The sequence below is a fragment of the Suncus etruscus genome, chromosome 1 (assembly GCF_024139225.1).
Source record: "Suncus etruscus isolate mSunEtr1 chromosome 1, mSunEtr1.pri.cur, whole genome shotgun sequence".
Classification (NCBI taxonomy): Eukaryota; Metazoa; Chordata; class Mammalia; order Eulipotyphla; family Soricidae; genus Suncus; species Suncus etruscus.
The window spans coordinates 172,128,011-172,149,240 of NC_064848.1; the positions used below are offsets into that span (position 1 = coordinate 172,128,011).

At 43.6% G+C, this 21,230-nt stretch overlaps 1 protein-coding gene across 1 annotated transcript in view; it reads left to right on the top strand.

Annotated features, from left to right (window-relative positions):
* Positions 1 to 266: 266 nt before the first annotated feature.
* Positions 267 to 21,230, top strand: part of PPM1D (protein phosphatase, Mg2+/Mn2+ dependent 1D) — a 63,592-nt gene continuing 42,628 nt past the window's right edge. Inside the window, exon 1 of the mRNA XM_049771723.1 lies at positions 267 to 639. Coding sequence (XP_049627680.1) covers positions 267 to 639 — 373 coding nt within the window. The remainder of the gene's footprint in view (positions 640 to 21,230) is intronic.

Sequence of the window (21,230 nt, forward strand, 5' to 3'; positions counted from 1 at the left end):
CACCCCGGCCGCTCCGCGAGCGAGCTGGCCCCCCCACACACACACATACACACACACAGCTCTCGCGGACCCAGTGCCGACATCGCGCGCGCACGCGCACGCGCACGGGACCCTCTCCCTGCCCCGAGAGTGCCCCCTCCCTCTTCGGCGTCGGAGGTAAACAATAGTTGGCGGGCCGGAGCCGCTCACTCGCTCCCTCTCCGGAGCGCCGGGGTCGGGGCGCGCTGCAGCTGCGTGGACGCGCCGGCCTCCGCCGTCAGCCGGCCATGGCGGGGCTGTACTCGCTGGGAGTGAGCGTCTTCTCGGACCAGGGCGGCAGGAAGTACATGGAGGACGTGACTCAGATCGTGGTGGAGCCCGAGCCGGCGGGCGAGGAGGACGGTGGCGGCGGCTCGTCGCAGGCCGGCGCCGGGGCCTCGCCGCCCCTCGGCCGCGGCCGCTGCCGGCGCCGCTCGTCCGTGGCCTTCTTCGCCGTGTGCGACGGGCACGGCGGGCGCGAGGCGGCCCAGTTCGCGCGCGAGCACTTGTGGGGCTTCATCAAGAAGCAGAAGGGCTTCGCGTCGCCCGAGCCGGCCAAGGTGTGCGCCGCGCTGCGCAAGGGCTTCCTGGCCTGCCACCTCGCCATGTGGAAGAAGCTGGGTGAGTGAGTTCTCGAGGCGCCCCGCCGCGCGCCCCGCAGAGAAGCAGCCAGCCGGGCATGCCCGGGCTCTGGCGGGGCGGCTGAGTGGACGCACAGACTTCATGTGGGGCGCAGGGACTGACTTGCTTTCTCTATTGATGGACTTACTTTTTGGGTTTTGGGGCACACCCGACGGCGCTCGGGGACCCCAGGGGAGGCCGGGATGGAGTCGAACCAGCGTCCTTCTGCATGCATGCAAGAAGAGTATGCATGCAAGAAGAGCATGCATGCATGCTCTCCCTCCGTGCTGTCTTCCAGGCCCAGGACTTTCTTTTCTCCGGCCTCCTGGAAACGGGGCGCACTTGGCTTACCACCACACATCCCCCTTTAACCCTGTCCCCCTTCCAGTGGCGCCTTTTGGCGGTTGCCGCAGTTTGAAAGCTGGCGCCAGATTGGGGCCGAAAGATGAGGATGGAGGGAGGAGGAGGAGGATGCACCCAGTTAGTGCTTCGCGCCCTGCAAAAAAAAAAAAAAAAAAAAATGGAATGGAGGTGCTTTCGAATCTGTCAAAGTTTTTCTGCTCGGCCTCTCCGGGGTTTGTTCTGGGTCCCAATGGATTCCCCCACCCCCCCACCCCCCAAGGCGCAGGCAGGTAGTTGGTTGGCGGAAAGTCGGCCCCGGTTTAGAAAGGTTTAGAAAGAAATGTCATCGCCGCCCCCCCCCCCCCATGACTTCAAGGTCTGGGAAGGAAGGAATCCCTCTCTGGTTTGTGATGATCACAAGATGTTTTTTTGTTTTTTGTTTTTTGTTTTTTTTCCGAGTCTTTTTAGGCTTGGGGTGCTTGCAAAGAAAGAAAAACGCGGACTGCTTCTTTAAACCTTTGAAGGAAAATAATAAAGCAAACCTTTGAACAGTGCCGGCGGGATAGTGTGTTAAATGCTGTTGGGACTTGTCAGTTCATTTTTAATTTTTGACAGGAGGATCATAGTTTGCAGAAGTGAGTATTTTATAGTCGCAGAGTGCTTGCTGTGTTGAGCCCTCCATCAGTTTCAAGATCTACGAGGGCGATTTTTGTACTTTGACCAATGGTTCTGGAGCGAGCGAGAGAGCAGGAACCCTTCCTTAACCCCTGGGCATCAAGCAAATAGGGACCATGATTTCTAAATCTATAGCTTTAAATGTTTCCCAGAGCCGCCTATGGAGAAAAATAACGAAAAAATAATTCTGGAGAAAAAAAATTTTTTGTCATTTAAAATTTGCTTATGGTGGTATGATGTCGCCTTAATTGTCAGCAGTGGGACAGCCATAAAGAGCATAAAGATAAGTCAGCTGCAGAAAGAATTTTTTAAAAGACAGTGTCACCGAGTTATAGAGCTCCTTTTCCCAGTCTGTTTTCTATTTGCCTGGCTTTCTGCTAGTAATTATTTTGATTGACTCAAAGAACGACCAGTCCTCCTGAGGGAGGCGTTTCCCATCCAATCCCAGAGGGCTCTCTATTATGGATTTGTTTTGTTTTTGTGTAGGCAGAGCCGAGCTGAAAGTCTGCAGCATATTCCCAAAATACAGTCATTTCATTGCCTGTAGGGTTACCGGGAGCAGCGGAAAGCAAGACAAAATAGGGGAAGATTAGAGGCAGATTTATTTTGAGACCTTCTAGTATACTTATATACTATATTTTTAGCTTACTTGTAGCAACATAAATTTGCCATATCTTTGAATTAAAAGGCTAAAGTATAAACGCTGTTAGTAAGCAATTTTCAGTAATGCAGGGAGGACGACATCATTATATATGAATAACATGTAGTTTCACATACATGTACATTCTGAAAGATTTATATGTTTGATTAGAGCCTTACTAAAACATTATAGCCTTACTGTTTAGCCAAACAAAATAAATGTTATAGTTTGCTTTGTTTCACAGCTAAATTTGTATTAAAATATAAAAAATTTGTATTAAAATGTTGATTACATGAAAGTCTTAGATATGAGAGGTATAGGATTTTGGCTTTTTTTTTTTTAAATGTACTTGGGAGTCCGACTCAAACATGAATTATCGTTTTCTATACATTTAAACTTTGTATTCTATGGACCAATCCCTCCCCCAGTCAACTTCAGAGCATTTCAATTCTGTATTAACCACATGTCTTTCCTAACAGTTAATCTACTACCCCTTTTCCAGGGACTTGGTCAGGCTGTGTTGTCTGTCCCTTCCCTTCTTTCCCACCAAGAAACTGAAAAATACACTTCTCTTTCTGAAATAAATAGTTTTTTTTATCTTCTCTGAAGACTTGTTTCTCTTGGAACTTAAACATTTGTTTTTGCTTTTGAATGGTCATTGGTTCTCAAGCTTTTTACACTTGGTACCTTTCGTATTCTTAAATGAGTGCAGATTCTGGAGGTTTTGTTTGTGGGGCTATATCTATCATTTTATGAAAAATTAAAACTCAGAATTAAAAAATTATAAAGCAGTTCAGTGGGGCTGGAGAGATAGGACAGGGGCTAAGGCCTTGTGTTCGACTGACCTAGATATCATTCCTAGCACTGTATGGAGTTCCTTTGAGAACTGCCAGTAGTGAACATGGTTGAGGACTGAGCCCCCAGCCTGCTCTGTGACTGCCCTTTCATAAGTAAATTTATTGTGAAATTTTAAAAGTATAAAATCATTTTTCTAAAAAATACTAAAATAATTATTTAGGGGATGGTGCTCCTGGGTGGTTGCTACCCACTGGGTGCTGCGGGATCCTGGTGGTATTAGGATGTCATGTGGTGCCAGGGCTCTCTCAGGTAAAGCATGTTTTTCAGCCCATTGAGCTATCACCTCGGTCCAGAAATACTCTTCTTTAAAAATATGTTCTCTAATAATCTAATAATTTAATAGATCTAAGGGCTGGAAGGACCGGCTCACACAATATGAAGCTCACCACGAAGAGTGGTGAATGCTGTTAGGGAAATAACTACACTAACTAAATAGCATGACAATGTTAATGAATAAGAGAAGTAGAATGCCTGTCTCGAATTCAGGCATGGGGAATTCAGGGTGGGGAAGGAGGGAGGGGGAGCATTGATGGTGGGAATGTTGTACTGGTGAAGGGGGGTGTTCTGTTTATGACTGAAACCCAACTACAATCATGCTTGTAATTATGGTGTTTAGATAAAGATTTTATGAAAAACAATTCCTCCCATCTTCCTTCCTTGGGTTCACAGATGGTGAGTAGGCTGTCAGTATCCCCCTGGCACATACCTTGGCAATGGGGTGTATTTATTTGAACTTTAACTCAAGGCCTTATGCTTACTAAGAAAGTACTTTAAGCCACTCAGCATCTTCCAGTACCCCTAATAAATATTCTTACCTATTTCTGCATATATATGCTATAATGTGTGATTGAAGTATATAAGGAAAAGGCAAGCATACACATAGTAGGTAAATGGAGAAATAGTTTGTCTTTTCCAATGAGTTAGTGGTAATTTCATAAGGTTAATCAAAAGTGGAATCAGAATTTATCAGTGAACTTTTGATGATAGTCTGACATTACTTACTTACTTGGAAGAGCACTTGAATTATATCTGCGAAGCACTGGGTTTAATCACCTTTACTGCTTCCTTCCCAGTCCCCTCAGAAGATTCAGTGGTCTTTCTTGCACTTTGAATCTTCTCTTATTTTGTGACATGGTGGTGTGTTGAATCTTTAGAAAATAATGATTCATTGTGTTATGCATTTATTATGTAATGTTTATTATATAATATCAAAGCACCACAGTTATTAATATCACCTATGGGAAAAGACAAGGTTAGGAAGCTGTCAGATTCACTAGTGGATACATAGACATTTCCCAAGTGTGAGTTTTAAAGCATCAAATTATAAATTCATTACTGGCAACAAGTACTGTTGTTTTTATTTTTTTGGTTTTGGAGTAAACCCAGCAGTGCTCAGGGCTTATTTATTTCTGGCGCCGTGACCAGATATATTTCCTGGCATATGCTCAAGAGTGACCATATATATAGAGTCAGGAATTGAACCCAAGTTGGCTGATTGTAAGACAAGCACCTTATCCCCTGTAGTGTTATTTCTGTCCTACCATTTGTTTTTCTTGAAGTGAAACCTTTGTTGTTCTTTTTTGTTTTTGTTTTTTTGAGTTTTCTTTTGGGGCCATACCTGCCAGTATTCAGGGGTTACTCCTGGTGGGCTTGGGCCATATGGAATGCTGAGGATCAAACTCTGGTTGGTCATGTGCAAGGCAAACACCATACCTGCTGTACTTCTCTCCTACCCATTTTTGTTCATTTTGAAGAAAACATATTAATGAGGCCTAGAAAGATAGTTTTTGTGTGTGACAAAGGGCCAGACTGATAGCACAGTGTGATAGGATGTTTGCCTTGCATGTGGCTGACCCAGATCTGACGCGTGTTCGATCCCTGGCATCCCATATAGTCTACCGAGCCTGCCAGGAGCAGTTTCTGAGTGCTGCCAAGAGTGTGGCCCCAGGGGCCGGGAAGGTGGCGCTAGAGGTAAGGTGTCTGCCTTACAAGCGCTAGCCAAGGAACGGACCGCGGTTCGATCCCCCGGCGTCCCATATGGTCCCCCCAAGCCAGGGGCGATTTCTGAGCACATAGCCAGGAGTAACCCCTGAGCGTCAAACGGGTGTGGCCCAAAAACCAAAAAAAAAAAAAAAAAAAAAAAAAAAAAAAAAAAAGAGTGTGGCCCCAAAACAAAACAAAGCAAGACAAAAAAAAATCTTAATAACACAGTTTATCTGTCAAGTGAAAATTATGATGCATTAAAAATGTGGTTAGTTCAGCTAAAAATTTGGCTCAGTGGTAGAACACATGTTCTGGTTTTATCTTGACACACACACAAAAAAAGGGTTCATTTTATTATTCATACAATTGCAGCACTGTCCTCTAATAACAGTATTAGAGAACACATAGTACAGCACTCTTGTCATATGTAATAATAACCATAGAATTACCATACAAATGCGATACTGTTACTTTACTATTACAATACTGTTATCAAAGTAATAGCACCCAGAGTAACCATTAGTGCACATGTTAAAGTGAAAAAAGGCAAGTACAGCTACAGAGCAGTTTTGAAAACATTTTATTCTTGCAAAATTTCTACAAAGGCCATACACCAGAAACTGGGGAGTAGGTCAGGAATGGCCACGGAGTACACCACAGGATATAACTCATCTCTTCCCCCCGAAATCACACAGACCATTTTGAGTTATCCACTGTGTTTTATTAGCTATTCAACTGAATCTTGAGGTCTTTAGGGGTGAAGACTTTATTGCATGTACAGTTGTAATTAATCTCTTGACAATTTCTTGCCCAAAGTAGATGCTAGTTTATTTGTTTGGTTGGTTGGTTTTTGGGTCACACCCAGCGGTGCTCAGGGGTTACTCCTGGTTCTGCGCTCAGAAATTGCACCTGGCAGGCACTAGGGACCATATAGGATGCCGGGATTCAAACCACCATCTGTCCTGGGATCCGGGGTCGCCTGCATGCAAGGCAAATGCCCTACCACTGTGCAGATTACCTCTTTAACCCTAGGTACTAGTTTAGTTGAATTCTGAAGGGAGAAAAATTGAATTGGCATTTTTTTCAATTAAGAAAATATTTCCTGGGGCCAGAGAGGTAGTACAGCCTGGAGAGCGCTTTCCTTGCATGCTGCTGACCCAATACCCCTTATGGTCCCCTCAGCCTGCCAGAAGTGGTCTTTTTGTATAGAGTCAAGAGGAATCCCTGAGCACTACTGGGTGTGACCTTAAAACAGAATTCCCTCTTGAAAAAGGAAGTGTACATGATAAATTTTTTTTGCCATCTTAGCTATTTTGGGGGTATCTAATTAAATGACATTAAGTATATTTATGATACTGTGCACTGATCACCATTCTGCCATTCATCTCCTCCAAAAGAAATGTGCCCATGAAATGTTAATCTCCTTTGTCATTCCCAAGCCCTTGGTAACCTATTTTACTGTCATTATAAAATCATTCTAGGTTTTTCATGTAAGTGAAATATAGTATTTATCCTTTCATATATGCCTTTTTTCATTTAGCCCATCTTTCTGTAAAGAGTGCCAATCTTCTTTTTATTTTCTTTTGCGGGGGCCACTCCTGGTGAGTACTTCTGGCTCTATGTTCAGAATTCCCTACTGGCAGGCTCAGGGGACCGTTTGGGATGCCTAGGTCCATCCTGGGTTGGCCATGTGCAAGGCAAACAACTTATTGCTATGCTATCGCTCTGGCCCCCAAATTCCTTTTTTCCCCCCAAATTCCTTTATAAGGTTAATCTTGCGTGTCTGTGGTATACATCATTTTATATATGACATTTATAAAAAAATGTTTTTTTCCTTTTGACTATTAATGCTTCTTTGAAGATGATATACTTGTTTGAGTCTCTCAGTATGTGAATAAACCTAGAAGTGGAATAGCCAGACCATTTGCTAATTGTGTTCAACTTATTTAGCAATCACCAGACTAATTCCACTAAATGTCCCTAACAGAACTTTAAGCGCTTTAATTTCTCTGTGTGTTTTCATCAGTTTGTTATTCTTCTCTCTCTCTCTCTCTCTCTCTCTCTCTCTCTCTCTCTCTCTCTCTCTCCTCTCTCTCTCTCTCTCTCTCTCTCTCTCTCTCTCTCTCTCCTCTCTCTCTCTCTCTCCTCTCTCTCTCTCTCTCCTCTCTCCTCTCTCTCTCTTCCCCCCTCTCCTCTCTCTCTCTTCCCCCCTCTTGCTCTCTCTCTCCCCTCCCACTCCTCTCCTCTGACCTTTCTCTCTCTTTCCCCTCCCCCCCACCTTAGTGACTTAGTAGCTATTCTCTGCAGGGTTTCAGAGACCATGGTGCTCTACCGCTGGGCCACATCCTCAGCCTTTAAAAAAAAAGATGGTGCCTGAGCAATGCACATTAGTTGGTAGAGTGTTTGCCTTGTGAGTGATCGACCCAGGTTTGATCCCTATCATCACATATGATTCCTCTAGATTGCCAGAAGTGCAGAGCCAGGAGTAACCCCTGTGCATCACTGGGTGTAGCCCCCCAAACAAAACTAAACAAAAAGCTAAGCTAATGGGTGCCAAAGAGATGTCTTACATTGTTTTTTTTTTTTTTTTTTTTTTTTTGGTTTTTGGGCCACACCCGTTTGACGCTCAGGGGTTACTCCTGGCTATGCGCTCAGAAATCGCTCCTGGCTTAGGGGGGACCATATGGGACGCCGGGGGATCGAACCTCGGTCCGTCCTATGCTAGCGCTTGCAAGGCAGACACCTTACCTCCAGCGCCACCTACCCGGCCCCACATTGTTTTTTTTTTTCTTCTTCTCTTTTTTTGTTTTTGGGCCACATCTGTTGACACTCAGAAATCGCTTCTGGCTTGGGGGGGGCATATGGGACGCTGGGGAATCAAACTGTGGTTCGCTAGGCTAAGCGCTAGGCTAAGCGCTAGGCTAGCGCTTGCAGGGCAGATGCCTTACTAAAGTGCTACCACTCCGGCCCCAAGAGATTTCTTACATTTTTAATTCATATTTCTCTATTTTCCTAAACTACACATGATTTGTTAAACTTTTATCCTGACCTCTAGCATCTTTCCTGTGGTTTTTTGGTACCCTTCCCAGATTTATCTAAAATCTCTTGAATGACTTTTTTTTGTTTTGTTTTGTTTTTGTTTTTTGGGCCACACCTGGCAGTGCTCAGGGGTTACTCCTGGCTGTCTGCTCAGAAATAGCTCCTGGCAGGCACGGGGGACCATATGGGACACCGGGATTCGAACCAACCACTTTAGGTCCTGGATTGGCTGCTTGGAAGGCAAACGCAGCTGTGCTATCTCTCTGGGCTGAGCTATTATCTTTTTTTTTTGTTTTTGTTTTTGGGCCACACCCGGCGATGCTCAGGGGTTACTCCTGGCAAACGCCGCTGTGCTATCTCTCCGGGCCCTGAATGACTTATTTTTATATTTAGATGGAATGATTTGTTAAATATAGCACAGAATGACAAAATAAAAATATTACCAGTTTTAGAAAGCCATTTTGTTTCTCATGTTTTGTTTTTATTAAATGAAAAAAAATTTTTTTTTTTGGTTTTTGGGCCTCACTGGTTGATGCTCAGGGCTTACTCTTGGTTATGCGCTCAAAAATTGCTCCTGGTGGGCTGGAGAGATGGCATGAAGGTGGGGTGTTTTCCTTGCATGCAGAAGGATGGTGGTTTGAATCCCGGTGTCCTATATGGTCTCCCAAGCCTGCCAGGAGTGATTTCTGAGCATAGAGCCAGGAGTAACCACTGAGCGCAGCCGGGTGTGACCCAAAAACAAAAATAATAAAATCACTCCTGGCTTGGGTCCCTATGGGACGCCAGGGGATCGAACCGCAGTCAGTCCTAGGTCAGCCGCTGCAAAGCAAACGCCCTATAGCTGTGCTTCCGCTCCAGCCCCTCATTAAATGAAATTTAATTAAACGACTACTCTATTTTTAATCTTAAATTATAGTAAAAAATAATTTATTTAGATAGATGTATGGATTTATTTACTGATTTTTTGTTACTCTTATCTTCTAAGGAATGTTTTAAAATGGGACTGGAACTGTGAAGAGAATTCAGCCAGTACTGCCAGTAGGGGGTTTGCCTTGCATGAAGCTGACCCATGTTTGATTATCGGCACCCTAAATTTCCATCAGTAACCCCTGAGCACTGCCAGGTGTGGGCGCAAAAACAAAAACGTAAAAAAGTTTTTTTTTGGGGCCGGGCGGTGGCGCTGGAGGTAAGGTGCCTGCCTTACCTGCGCTAGCCTAGGAGACGGACCGCGGTTCGATCCCCCGGCGTCCCATATGGTCCCCCAAGCCAGGAGCGACTTCTGAGCGCATAGCCAGGAGTAACCCCTGAGCGTTACCGGGTGTGGCCCAAAAACCAAAAAAAAAAAAAAAGTTTTTTTTTTAAAAAAAAGGTTGCTTGGAGAGAAAGAACAGCAGGTTGGGGTGTTTGCCTTAAACATGGCTATCTTGGGTTTGATTCCATATGGTTCCCAGAAGTGATCCCTGGATAGTCAGGAGTAAGCTAATTAAGTTTATAATTAGAAGTGCTTTTGTTTTTGAGCCACACCCGGCAGCGTTCATGGGTTACTCCTGGCTCTGCACTCAGAAATTACTCCTGGTAGGCTCTGGAGATAATATGGGATGCCAGGGATTGAACCCTGGTTGACCTTGTGCAAGGAGAACTCACTACTCTGTACTATCACTCTGTCCCTTGAAGTAATATTTTTATTACTTTCCTCTGAGAGTTCAAAGAAGTTAGTAAACAAAGTTCATCTTTTATTCTTTCATATACCTTTTATTTCTGTGAATTCTAGGTTATTAAGATAGCAAATAAGGGGGAAAAACATGTTGTTTTTGTTTGTTTGTTTTCTGTTTTTGGGTCACACCCGGTGGTGCTCAGGGGTTACTCCTGGCTCTGTGCTCAGAAGTTGCTCCTCGAAGGCTCGGGGGACCACGTGGGATGCCGGGATTTGAACTGGGGTCCGTCCTGTGTTGGCCACGTGCAAGGCAAACAAACATCTATGCTATGCTATAGCTCCAGCCCCAACAGTATAATGTTAAATAATAAAATATGATAACTGGGGCTGGAGAGATAGCATGAAGGTAAGGTGTTTGCCTTGCATGCAGAAGGACAGTGGTTTGAATCCCGGCAACCCTATGGTCCCCTGAGCCTGCCGGGGGCAATTTCTGAGCGTAGAGTCAGGAGTAACCCCTGAGCGCTGCCGGGTGTGACCCCCCAAAAATATGATAACTGATATAATTACAGGGAACTTGTCACATTTGTCAAGGGGAATAACATTTTGTTAACATAGTTTGAGGATCAGTGCATTTACTTAAAGAATAATATGAACAAAGTAATTATGGATAAGCTGGTCTTAATCTAAATTATTGGCTCTAGGTACAGCAGATAGCTTTTATTACCTTTCAATTTTAAATAGAAACATAAAGATCGATGCAGAAGAGAGGGTGTGAGAGATAGAAGAAAAGGCAAATTGAAAGCAAGATATAACTAAATTTGAAATAATACAAAAACAAAAACAAAAAATATCACTAAGTAATAGTTTTAGTACTGTATCTTTATTTTTGTTTGATAGTTATATCATCAAGGAAAACCAGCACACTCACACATGTTCTGAAAATACCATTTTTATGTTATTGTTTCTATTTATTTGGGAGGGGTGGGCCATACTTGTTGGTGCCCTGTGGTTACTCCTGGCTCTGCTCTCAAATTCCTGGGACCAGAGTCATACATAGTACAGTGGGTAGGGTGTTTGCCTCGCATGCTGCCGATTCAGGTTGGATCCCTGGCATCCCAAATAGTCCTCCAAGAACCACCAAGAGTGATCTCTTAGCTCAAAGCCAAGAGTATAACTCCTGAGCACTGCTGGATGTGGCTCCAAAACGAAACAACAACAACAACAACAACAAAAATACTACTGGAAGGCTTGGAGAACCACAGGGATCAAACCCTGGCTAGACATTTGTAAGACAAACATCCTATTCGCTGTACTCTGGTGCCAGTTTTTTCTGTTTTAGAAAAACCTTTCAAGGGCCCGGAGAGATAGCACAACGGCGTTTGCCTTGCAAGCAGCTGATCCAGGACCAAAGGTGGTTGGTTCCAATCCCGGTGTCCCATATGGTCCCCCGTGCCTGCCAGGAGCGATTTCTGAGCTTAGAGCCAGAAGTAACCCCTGAGCACCGCTGGGTGTGGCCCAAAAACCAAAAAAAAAAAAAAAAACCTTTAAAAAAAAAAAAACCTTTCGGTTAGTTTTAAGTAATCTACTTTCACAGAAGAAGTAAAATTTAAGTGGAAAGAAACATTTTAATTAATATGAGCCTGTATCTTATTCAACTATAACTCATTTTCTTTGATTTTTTAAATTATAATATATTTTAGAGATATAAAGGAAACAATATAAGAATGATATTTAAAAACTCCAGACCAGAGACTGGAGCGATAGCACAGTAGTGGGGCATTTGCTTTGCATGTGGCCAATACAGGACGGACCCTGGTTCAATTCCCGGCATCCCATATGATCTCCCAAGCCTGCCAGGAGCAATATCTGAGCTTAGATCTAGGAGTCCTGAGTGCTGCTGGGTGTGACCCCCCAAAAAAAAAATTTTAAGAATCCAGACCAAAAATAAAGCTTTACTTTATTTTTATTTAAATAAAAATTATTATTTAAAAGTATAGTTGAAGTACTCTTAAAATTACTGTATAACACGTCCTTTTGCCCTCCTAAATTCAGTGTTGCTTTTCACACATTTTATAATTTTATTATGTCAGCATGTATCTATAAGTAGTCATCTGTACATGATTTTATTTTATTTTATTTGGTGTTAGGGATTGAGCTTAGGTCTCATGCTTGCAAAGCATGAGCTTTACATTGAATCATATTTCCCTGGCTATAGTGTGTTTTTTTTTTTTTTTTTTTTTTTTTTTTTGGTTTTTTGGGTCACACCCGGTGGTGCTCAGGGGTTACTCCTGGCTGTCTGCTCAGAAATAGCTCCTGGCAGGCTCAGGGGACCATATGGGACACCGGGATTCGAACCAACCACCTTTGGTCCTGGATCGGCTGCTTGCAAGGCAAACACCGCTGTGCTATCTCTCCGGGCCCTATAGTGTGTTTTTTATAACATAAATATAACTGTTTTTTTGCATATTTTTACATAAAGTAGCATTTTTTTTAAAGAATTAAACATTTTAGAGGTAAGGTGTTTCTCTTTCATACAGAAGGTCTGTGGTTCGAATCCCAGCATCCCATATGGTCCCCTGAGTCTGCTGGGGGGGGGGCGGCTGAGAGTAGAGCCAGGAGTAACCCCTGAGCGCTGCCAGGGTGACCCCCAAAAAAATAAATAATGAAAAATAAGAACTATGGGGCCGGAGAGATAGCATGGAGGTAAGGCATTTGCCTTGCATGCAGAAGGTCAGTGGTTCGAATCCCTGAGCCTGCCAGGAGCGATTTCTGAGCTTAGAGCCAGGAGTAACCCCTGAGCATTGTCAGGTGTGACCCAAAAACCATAAAAAAAAAAAAAGTCACGATTCAGGGGCCGGAGCAATAGCACAGTGGGTAGGGTGTTTGCTTTGCACATGGCTGAACCAGATTTGAACCTCAGTATCCCATAGGACCCCCCCCCCCCCCCGAATGATTTTTGAGTGCAGAGCCAGGAGTAACCCCTGAGCTCTTGGATGTGTCCCAAAAACAAAAACAAGATCACAGTTCAGCAAACTGAAGCCTGGGGTGAGCCAAATTTAGCTGCCTACCTGTTTTTTAAATACAATTTTATTGTACACCACTATAGTTGTCTATTTATATATTGGTTGTGACAGTTTGTGTGCTGCAGAATATTTACCAGAGGTACCATATGTCTTACAGAGCCAAAAATATTTACTCTCTGTTCCTTTATGTTTTCACCTTTTCTTTTGTCATTTGTGGATACTCGCGGTACTGGGACTTTTACCCAGGTCTCAACCAGGTAATACATACAGTCTACCACCAGGCTTTATCCCTGATCTTTGCCCTTATTAATTTCAAGTCATTAATTATCCTGCTGTTACACGATAGTAGTAGACTTTAATACTCCTAAATAGTAAACTGGGCAAAAAGTCAATGAAGAAAGTACTTTGAAAGGAGAAACATAAAAGATGGGCCTAACAGACATATACAGGTTCCATCCCCAAAAGTTGAGTAAACATTTTTCTCCCGTGCACTTAGGACACATTCTAAGATAGACTACATGCTGTGTCATAAAACATATCATCATAAAGTTAAGAAGATAGAAATCATATCAATTTTCTCAGATGATGCTTTGAAAATGGAAATTAATCACAAAAAAAATGGGAATAAGTTCAGACACTTGGGAATTAAACAAAAATAAGATTTTTTGAGTGTATGGGAACTGGAGAGATATAGTACAGTGGGTAGGGTGCTTGCTCTGCACATGGCCAACCGGAGTTTGTTATCCAGCACTCCTTATGGCCTCTTGAGCACCTTCAGGAATCAATTTCTTTCTTTCTTTTTTTTCTTTCTTTCTTAGGAACCAATTTCTTAAATCAGAGTTAGGAGTAACCCCTGAGCATCAACCCAGTGTGGCCCACCTGGGGTAGGGTGGAGTGGGGGCAGGAGTGAGGGAGAGAAAGAGAGAGAAAGGGAGAGGGAGGGTGTGGGAAGGAGGGGAGGGGAGAGAAGAGAGATGGGGCTGGAGCAGTATCCCTGGCATCTCTTATGGTTCCCTGAGCATCGCTAGGTGTGGTCCAAAAACAAAGAAAAACGTTTGAGTTAAAAAAAAAACCATAAAACATTATGGTTATACTCGTTAAAAATAAGGGCGTAGGCTGGAGAGATTTGCACAGTGGGTAGGGTGTTTGCCTTGCATGCGGGTTGGTCCTAGGCATACCATATATAATCTTCTAAGTACCACAAGCAGCAGTTCCCAAGCGCAGAGCCAGGAGGAACTCCAGAGTATTGCTGGGTGTGGCCCCAAACCCTACCCAAAATAAATAAAGGTGTGTGGGTGCCAGAGCTATAGTAACAACTGGTCGGGTGCTTGCCTTGGAAGAGGCCCACCTAGGTTCAGTCCTTGCATCCTATATGGTTTCCTGAGCCCACGAGGAGCAATTGCAGAGTATAGAGCCAGGAGTAATACCAGAGTACTACCAGGAATGGCCCAAACCCAAAATGCCATCCATTTGATTTATCTCCTCAGCCTCTCAGATACTTCTTATAAAAGTCTTATTAGGGCCAGTAAGAAGGAGCCAAGGGGATGAAGATTTAAGTTGAATGCATAAGGTTCTAGTTCAAATCCTGGTTATCAGGAATGATCTCCAGGCATAGAGCTAGGACAGGGATCTGCAACCTGCAGCCCGGCCATATGCGGCTCTTTTGAAGCTCTGACAAGTGGGCAGATAAGGAAGGAGGGGCGGAGCTATATCACTTACCTCTGCAGCCTCTCAACACTCAGCTAATTGATTTACAAAGTTTTGGGGGCCTGATAAATTGTTTTTCAACAGAAAAGGTGACTTGGGGTGCTGGAGAGATAGCATGGAGGTAAGGCGTTTGCCTTGTATGTAGAAGGTCAGTGGTTCAAATCCTGGCATCCCATATGGTTCCCCACCCCCCCCCCAGCCTGCCAGGAGCCATTTCTGAGCCTAGAGTGAGGAGTAACCCCTGAGCGCTGCCAGTGTGACCCAATCCCCCCCCCAAAAAAAAGGTGACTTGGGCCTGGAGTGGTGGCATAGGCGGTAGAGCATTTGCGTTGCACGCACTAACCTAGGATGGACAGCAGTTCCATCCCCCGGCGTCTCATATGGTCCCCCAAGCCAGGAGTATCTCCTGAGCTTCATCTGGTGTGGCCCAAAAACCAAAACAACAAAAAGGTGACTTGTTAATTTAACGTTTATTTCTATGAGGAGGAGTAATTCTCAGGGGGTCAAAAAAGAAATAATAATAATAAAAAAAAAACATCAATCAGGTCCCACAGATGATAGCTTACAGGCCTGTGTGAAAATGAAGGTAACATCTCACAGCCCTGCTGTGCAGACACTGCTCTGAGGTTCAGGAGCAAAAATCTCATTAAACAGGTAAATTAAATATTTAATCGGCTATTAATTTGCACAAATATATTTTACATTGTTAAATGAAAAAAGTTCTTTTTTTCTTCAGATCGACAGCTAACTGCATGATCCGGTATTAGCATTAAGATAATATGGGGCCGGGTAGGTGGCGCTGGAGGTAAGGTGTCTGCCTTGCAAGCGCTAGCCAAGGAAGGACCGCGGTTCGATCCCCCGGTGTCCCATATGGTCCCCCCAAGCCAGGGGCGATTTCTGAGCACATAGCCAGGAGTAACCCCTGAGCGTCAAACGGGTGTGGCCCAAACACCAAAAAAAAAGCAAAAAAAAAAAAAGATAATAAACAATGTATGCAGTGCTATATTTGGAAACGAGTTCAAGTGGCTCTTTATGTCTTCAAGGTTGCAGACACCTAAACTAGGAATAGCCACTGAGCACTGTTGAGTGTAATACTCCTTCCCACAAAATACTTTTTTATTTTTATTAATATATTTAAGCACCATGATTACAAATCCACAAAATTCTTTTTTTGTGTGTGTTTTGTTTTGGTTTTTGGTTTTTGGGTCACACCCAGCAGCGCTCAGAGGTTACTCCTGGCTCTACGCTCAGAAATCGCTCTTGGCTGGCTCAGGGGACCATATGGGATGCTGGGATTTGAACCACCGTCCTCTGTGTCTAAGGCAAATGCCTTACCACTGTGCTATCTCTCCAGCCCTCACAAAATTCTTAAAGTATAATTAATGTGTATTAATGGTAGGTATATGTTCAGTGTATGAAATGAGTATTTTAAGATATATGTGTATAATTTTTTTTGTTTGTTTTTTTTTGTTTTTGTTTTTGGGCCACACCCGGCAGTGCTCAGGGGTTGCTCCTGGCTGTCTGCTCAGAAATAGCTCCTGGCAGGCACGAGGGGACCATATGGGACACCGGGATTCGAACCAACCACCTTTGGTCCTGGATCGGCTGTGCTATCTCTCCGGGCCCTATTAAGACTTCTTTTGTGTCTCTATGTGATAAAACTTTGTGAGTGTTTTGTGTACACTTGAGAAGAATATGTATTTATTTTCTTTGGGGTAGAAGTTTCTGTATATAGCAGGGGTGGCAAACAAGTTCGACACATAGAGCCAAAATTTTAAACTGTGAGAGTCAGAGGAGTCACACCATGCAGTGACCTGCCAAAACAGACAAACACTCACACAAAAGCATATAATGTTAACAATAAAATATTAAATACATATTGCATCTTGCCGTTTTGAGTGAGGGTAAAAATCCTGTTCGCCACCCCTAGTATATAGGGTCGGTATGGCGGTATGGCACTTGTCTTGCACGTGACTGACCTAGGGTGGACCTCTGTTCAATTCCCAGCGTCCCATATGGTCCCCCCAAGCCAGGAAAGATTTCTGAGCACATGGCCAGAGCATCACCGGGTGTGGCCCCAAAACAAAAACAAAAAAAAGTTTTTGTATATAGCTATTGAGCCCATCTTATTAGTGACTTCATTCAATGCTTTATTTTTCCTTGTTAATATTTACCTGGATACTCTATTGCTGTAAGTGATGTTAAAATGTCATACAATGCTGCTTGCTGTCAGTAAATCCTTTGAGGTCTGCTAATTGGTCTGTATATTTGGGCACTTGTTGGGTGCATGTTAATGATCATTACATCATCCTGGTGACTTACACCCTTGATAATATATAATATCCATTTTTATTTCATTCCCTTTTTTTGGTTGAAAATTTACTTTTAAATGGAATGAATGTTATTCTACCCTGCCTCCAAAAGGCTTTTCTTATCACTGATTTACTAACTATCCTGGAGCTACATTCCTGCTCCCTTATATTGTCTTTTTTTCTTTTATGGGTTGGAGGAAGGTGCTTATGATGTGTTACTCAGGGAATCTTCAGGTCACTCAATTTAGCTGGTGATTCAGTGCCAGGGCCCAAGGATGTAGTGTTGCTTGGGCCATCGGGGAACCCCCAGGGTCATACCTAATGACACTGGGAGCCTTGAGGGCTATAGCTGGCTATGCTTAGGAGGCCCCGTGGGTTGGAATTAAACCTGGTCAGGCACATGCCAGGGAGTTATACTCTTTTTTTTTTTTTTTGGTTTTGGGCCACACCTGGTGACGCTCAGGGATTACTCCTGGCTATGTGCTCAGAAATTGTTCCTGATTTGAGGGATTGAACTGCTTGCTAGGCAAACGCCTTACTGCTTGCGTCACTGCTCTGCCCCCCCCAAATATTCTTATTAAAATATTATTTAAATATGTTTTAATTGGGGCCGGAGTGGTAGGGCATTTGCCTTGCATGCGGCTGATCCAGGGGACTGACCTGGGTTCAGTCCCGGATGTCCCATAGGGTCTCCCAAGCCAGGAGCAATTTCCGAGCTCAGAGGCAGAAGTAACCCATGGCATTTTTGGGTGTGGTCCAAAAACAGAAACAAAAAATACATGTTTTAGGGGCCGGAGAGATAGCATGGAGGTAAGGCGTTTGCCTTTCATGCAGAAGGTCATCAGTTCGAATCCGGCTTCCCATATGGTCCCCCATGCCTGCCAGGAGCAATTTCTGAGCATGGAGCCAGGAGTTTCCCCTGAGCACTGCCATGTTTGACCCAGAAACCACATACAAAAAAAAAAAAAAAAAAAAAGACTAAGGGCAACAAATCACAGTGATAAAATGAACAAGCTAGTTCAGTGCATTGTGATCAGAATTTCAAGTTTTTTAATTTTACAGTTGCTTCTAAAATTCAGTATAAAAAATACTTGAATTTTGACAAAGAATTGGGTAATACTTAAGCTCAATTACTAAAAAGTACCATAAATAGATTAGTATGATGGGTCCAAAATAGATCTGAAGCAAAATACAGCATATAATAATAAAGGTGACATTTCGAATGAATAGAGAAAGCATGTTTTATTAGTACTTTTAGATCATTGCAAAATATCTCTGAATATACTAGTGCTTTAAACCAAGGATGTAATTTAAATAATAATAATTTGTCTTTGAATATTATTTTATTTTTAGCTCTTGTTTTGCTTTATGTGGATCTTTTTGCAAGTAGCTAAATTGTCTAATGTAGGTGGATTTTGTTTTCTGAACATGCTAAGAATCTGGGAGTTCACCTCATTTACATTTATTGTGCTTTTTTTAAAGGCTTTTGGCTCTAGAAAATGGTAAACTTTAGCTTGTTTGTAAAAAGAAAATATATCAGCAAGAACTATGGTGGTTAAGCCATAAAATAATTGAAAGGGCTAACGAAAGAAAGTATAGATCGGGATTAGGAAGTTGACTTAAAAGACTGGAACATAGGGACCAGAGAGAGCACAGCGGCGTTTGCCTTGCAAGCAGCCGATTCAGGACCTAAGGTGGTCGGTTCGAATCCTGGCATCCCATATGATGCCCCGTGCCTGCCAGGGGCTATTTCTGAGTAGATAGCCAGGAGTAACCCCTGAGCACCTCGGGGTGTGGCCCAAAACAAACAAACAAACCCACAACTTTTGGGCTGGAGAGATAGCATGGAGGTGTAAAGCGTTTGCCTTACATGCAGAAGGATGGTGGTTCGAATCCCAGCATCCCATATGGTCCCCCGAGCCTGCCAGGGGCGATTTCTGACCGCAGAGCCAGGAGTAACCCCTGAGCACTGCCGGGTGTGACCCAAAAACCAAAAACCAAAAAAAAAAAAAAAAAAAAAAAAAGACTGGAACATATACTTTGCAAATATAGGAACTCCAAATTTAATTCCCAGTATCACCAGGAGCAATCCCTGAGCTGTGCTGGATGGTCCCCAACTAAGCATGTATGCTCACAGGCCACATATTTTTTTTCTCTAGATTTCTCTTGAAATGAGATCTGGAGTTCAGGAAATGGCTAAAATTAGCTAAAAGTACTCTTGCCTTGTGTGCATGAGGCTGAGTCCAATCCTCAGTTCTGCTGCATGCACTGAATGTTATCTTGCAGTGCTCTATCTACTCCCAGTGCTGAGCAATTTCCAGCCACATAGAAGTAAAAGGTATGCAATCACTCACACTAAATGGTGTCAACCCTGATGTGTACTACAACCAAAATGTGTTTGAGCACTACTGCTAAGGTACACAAGGCTTGGCAAACACCATAGCTGAGAACACAAACACCCTAATGCTTCGACCTGGGTGAGCATCACAACCAAGTGTGTGAACACTACCAAACATGAGTTCAACTTCCTGGTCATTGCAGTATTATTAACAGAGGGAGGAGAGAGTGGAGAGTGAGAAAGAAGTAAAATCTCTAACCGCAGATGGTGCAATCTGTTATAGTCATTGTACATTTGATGCCTTTTTCCTGATCTTTTTTTTTTCCACTTAAAAAAATAAAAGTGTAGAGATCTGGAGAGAGATTGTACAGTGGGTAGAGCATATACCTTGCACGCTGACTGTGTCTGATCTCCGGCATCCCAAATAGTCCCCCCAAAATTGTCAGGAATAATTTCTGACTATAGAGCCAGGAGTAACCCTGAGCACTACTGGGTGTGAGCCAAAACAAGAAAGTATAGAAAAAGACTAGAACATAACCATATACTATAAGTAAACTACATCTAGTTAAGAAAGAGAATGTTGGGCCCGGAGAGATAGCACAGCGGCGTTTGCCTTGCAAGCAGCCGATCCAGGACCAAAGGTGGTTGGTTCGAATCCCGGTGTCCCATGTGGTCCCCGTGCCTGCCAGGAGCTATTTCTGAGCAGACAGCCAGGAGTGGCCCCTGAGCACCGCCGGGTGTGACCCAAAAAAAAAAAAAAAAAAAAAAGAGAATGTTGGGGCCCGGAGAGATAGCACAGCGGCGTTTGCCTTGCAAGCAGCCAATCCAGGACCAAAGGTGGTTGGTTCGAATCCCGGTGTCCCATATGGTCCCCCGTGCCTGCCAGGAGCTATTTCTGAGCAGACAGCCAGGAGCAACCCCTGAGCACCGCCAGGTGTGGCCCAAAAACCAAAAAAAAAAAAAAAAAAAAAGAAAGAAAGAGAATGTTGCATATCACTTTTATATCACCCCCCAAGACTTACCCTACTTTCATGATATAATTCTGTGGTGTTTTTTGTGTGTATGACTAGGTGAATAAAATCCTCTTTGGTGGTGTTCAGAGGTCCAGGTCCCTCTGGTGGTAATTGATATGGAGTTGTAAATATGGTGGTTCAATACTAGGCTCAGTGCTGCCAGGCTGGACAGTGCTGGGACCTACAAAGGCTACATTGGCAGTGTATGGGGGTTTCTAGGGCCCAACTTAATGGGCAGGAGCCAATAAGGCTCCATGAGAATGTGCACATGGGGCTCATATACCAGTGATTTATCCATTTAATTATGATTTTTAAAAATGGATGAATGAATAAAGTGTCACTTTTTTTTTTCTCACCCCACCTCCCCTTAAATGTCACTCTTTTAAGAAAAAGTTACACATCTGGGAAGTGGAACAATTATACAAAGGGTACATTGTCTTGCACACAGCCAACTCAGGTTTGATTCCTGGGACACTCATATGGTTCCCTGGTACCACTGAGTGCAGTGCCAGGAGTAAGCCCTGATCGAAAAGCCCTGGTCGCTAAGTGTGGACCAGAAACCAAACAGCAAAACAAACTAGATGCAGCCTCACAAAACCTTCACAGCCACAAACTTTCCAAATCTATTCAGGCTGAGCCGGAGTGGTAGCACAGTGATAGTTTGCCTTGCATGTAGCTGACCCAGAACAGACTCAAGTTCAATCTCCAGCATCCCATATGGTCCCCCAAGCCAGGAGTAATTTCTGAGTGCCACTCAAAATTAAACAAACAAAAAATTTATTCAGGCTGTTAGTTCTTTGTTATTTGTTTTTCTGAAGGTAACCAAACGGAGAATTCAAAGAAAATATTTGTAGAAAAAATGGGGCCGGCGTGGTGGCGCTAGAGGTAAGGTGCCTGCCTTGCCTGCGCTAGCCAAGGACGGACCTCGGTTCAATCTGCCGGTGTTCCATATGGTCCCCCAAGCCAGGAGCGACTTCTGTGCGCATAGCCAGGAGTAATCCCTGAGA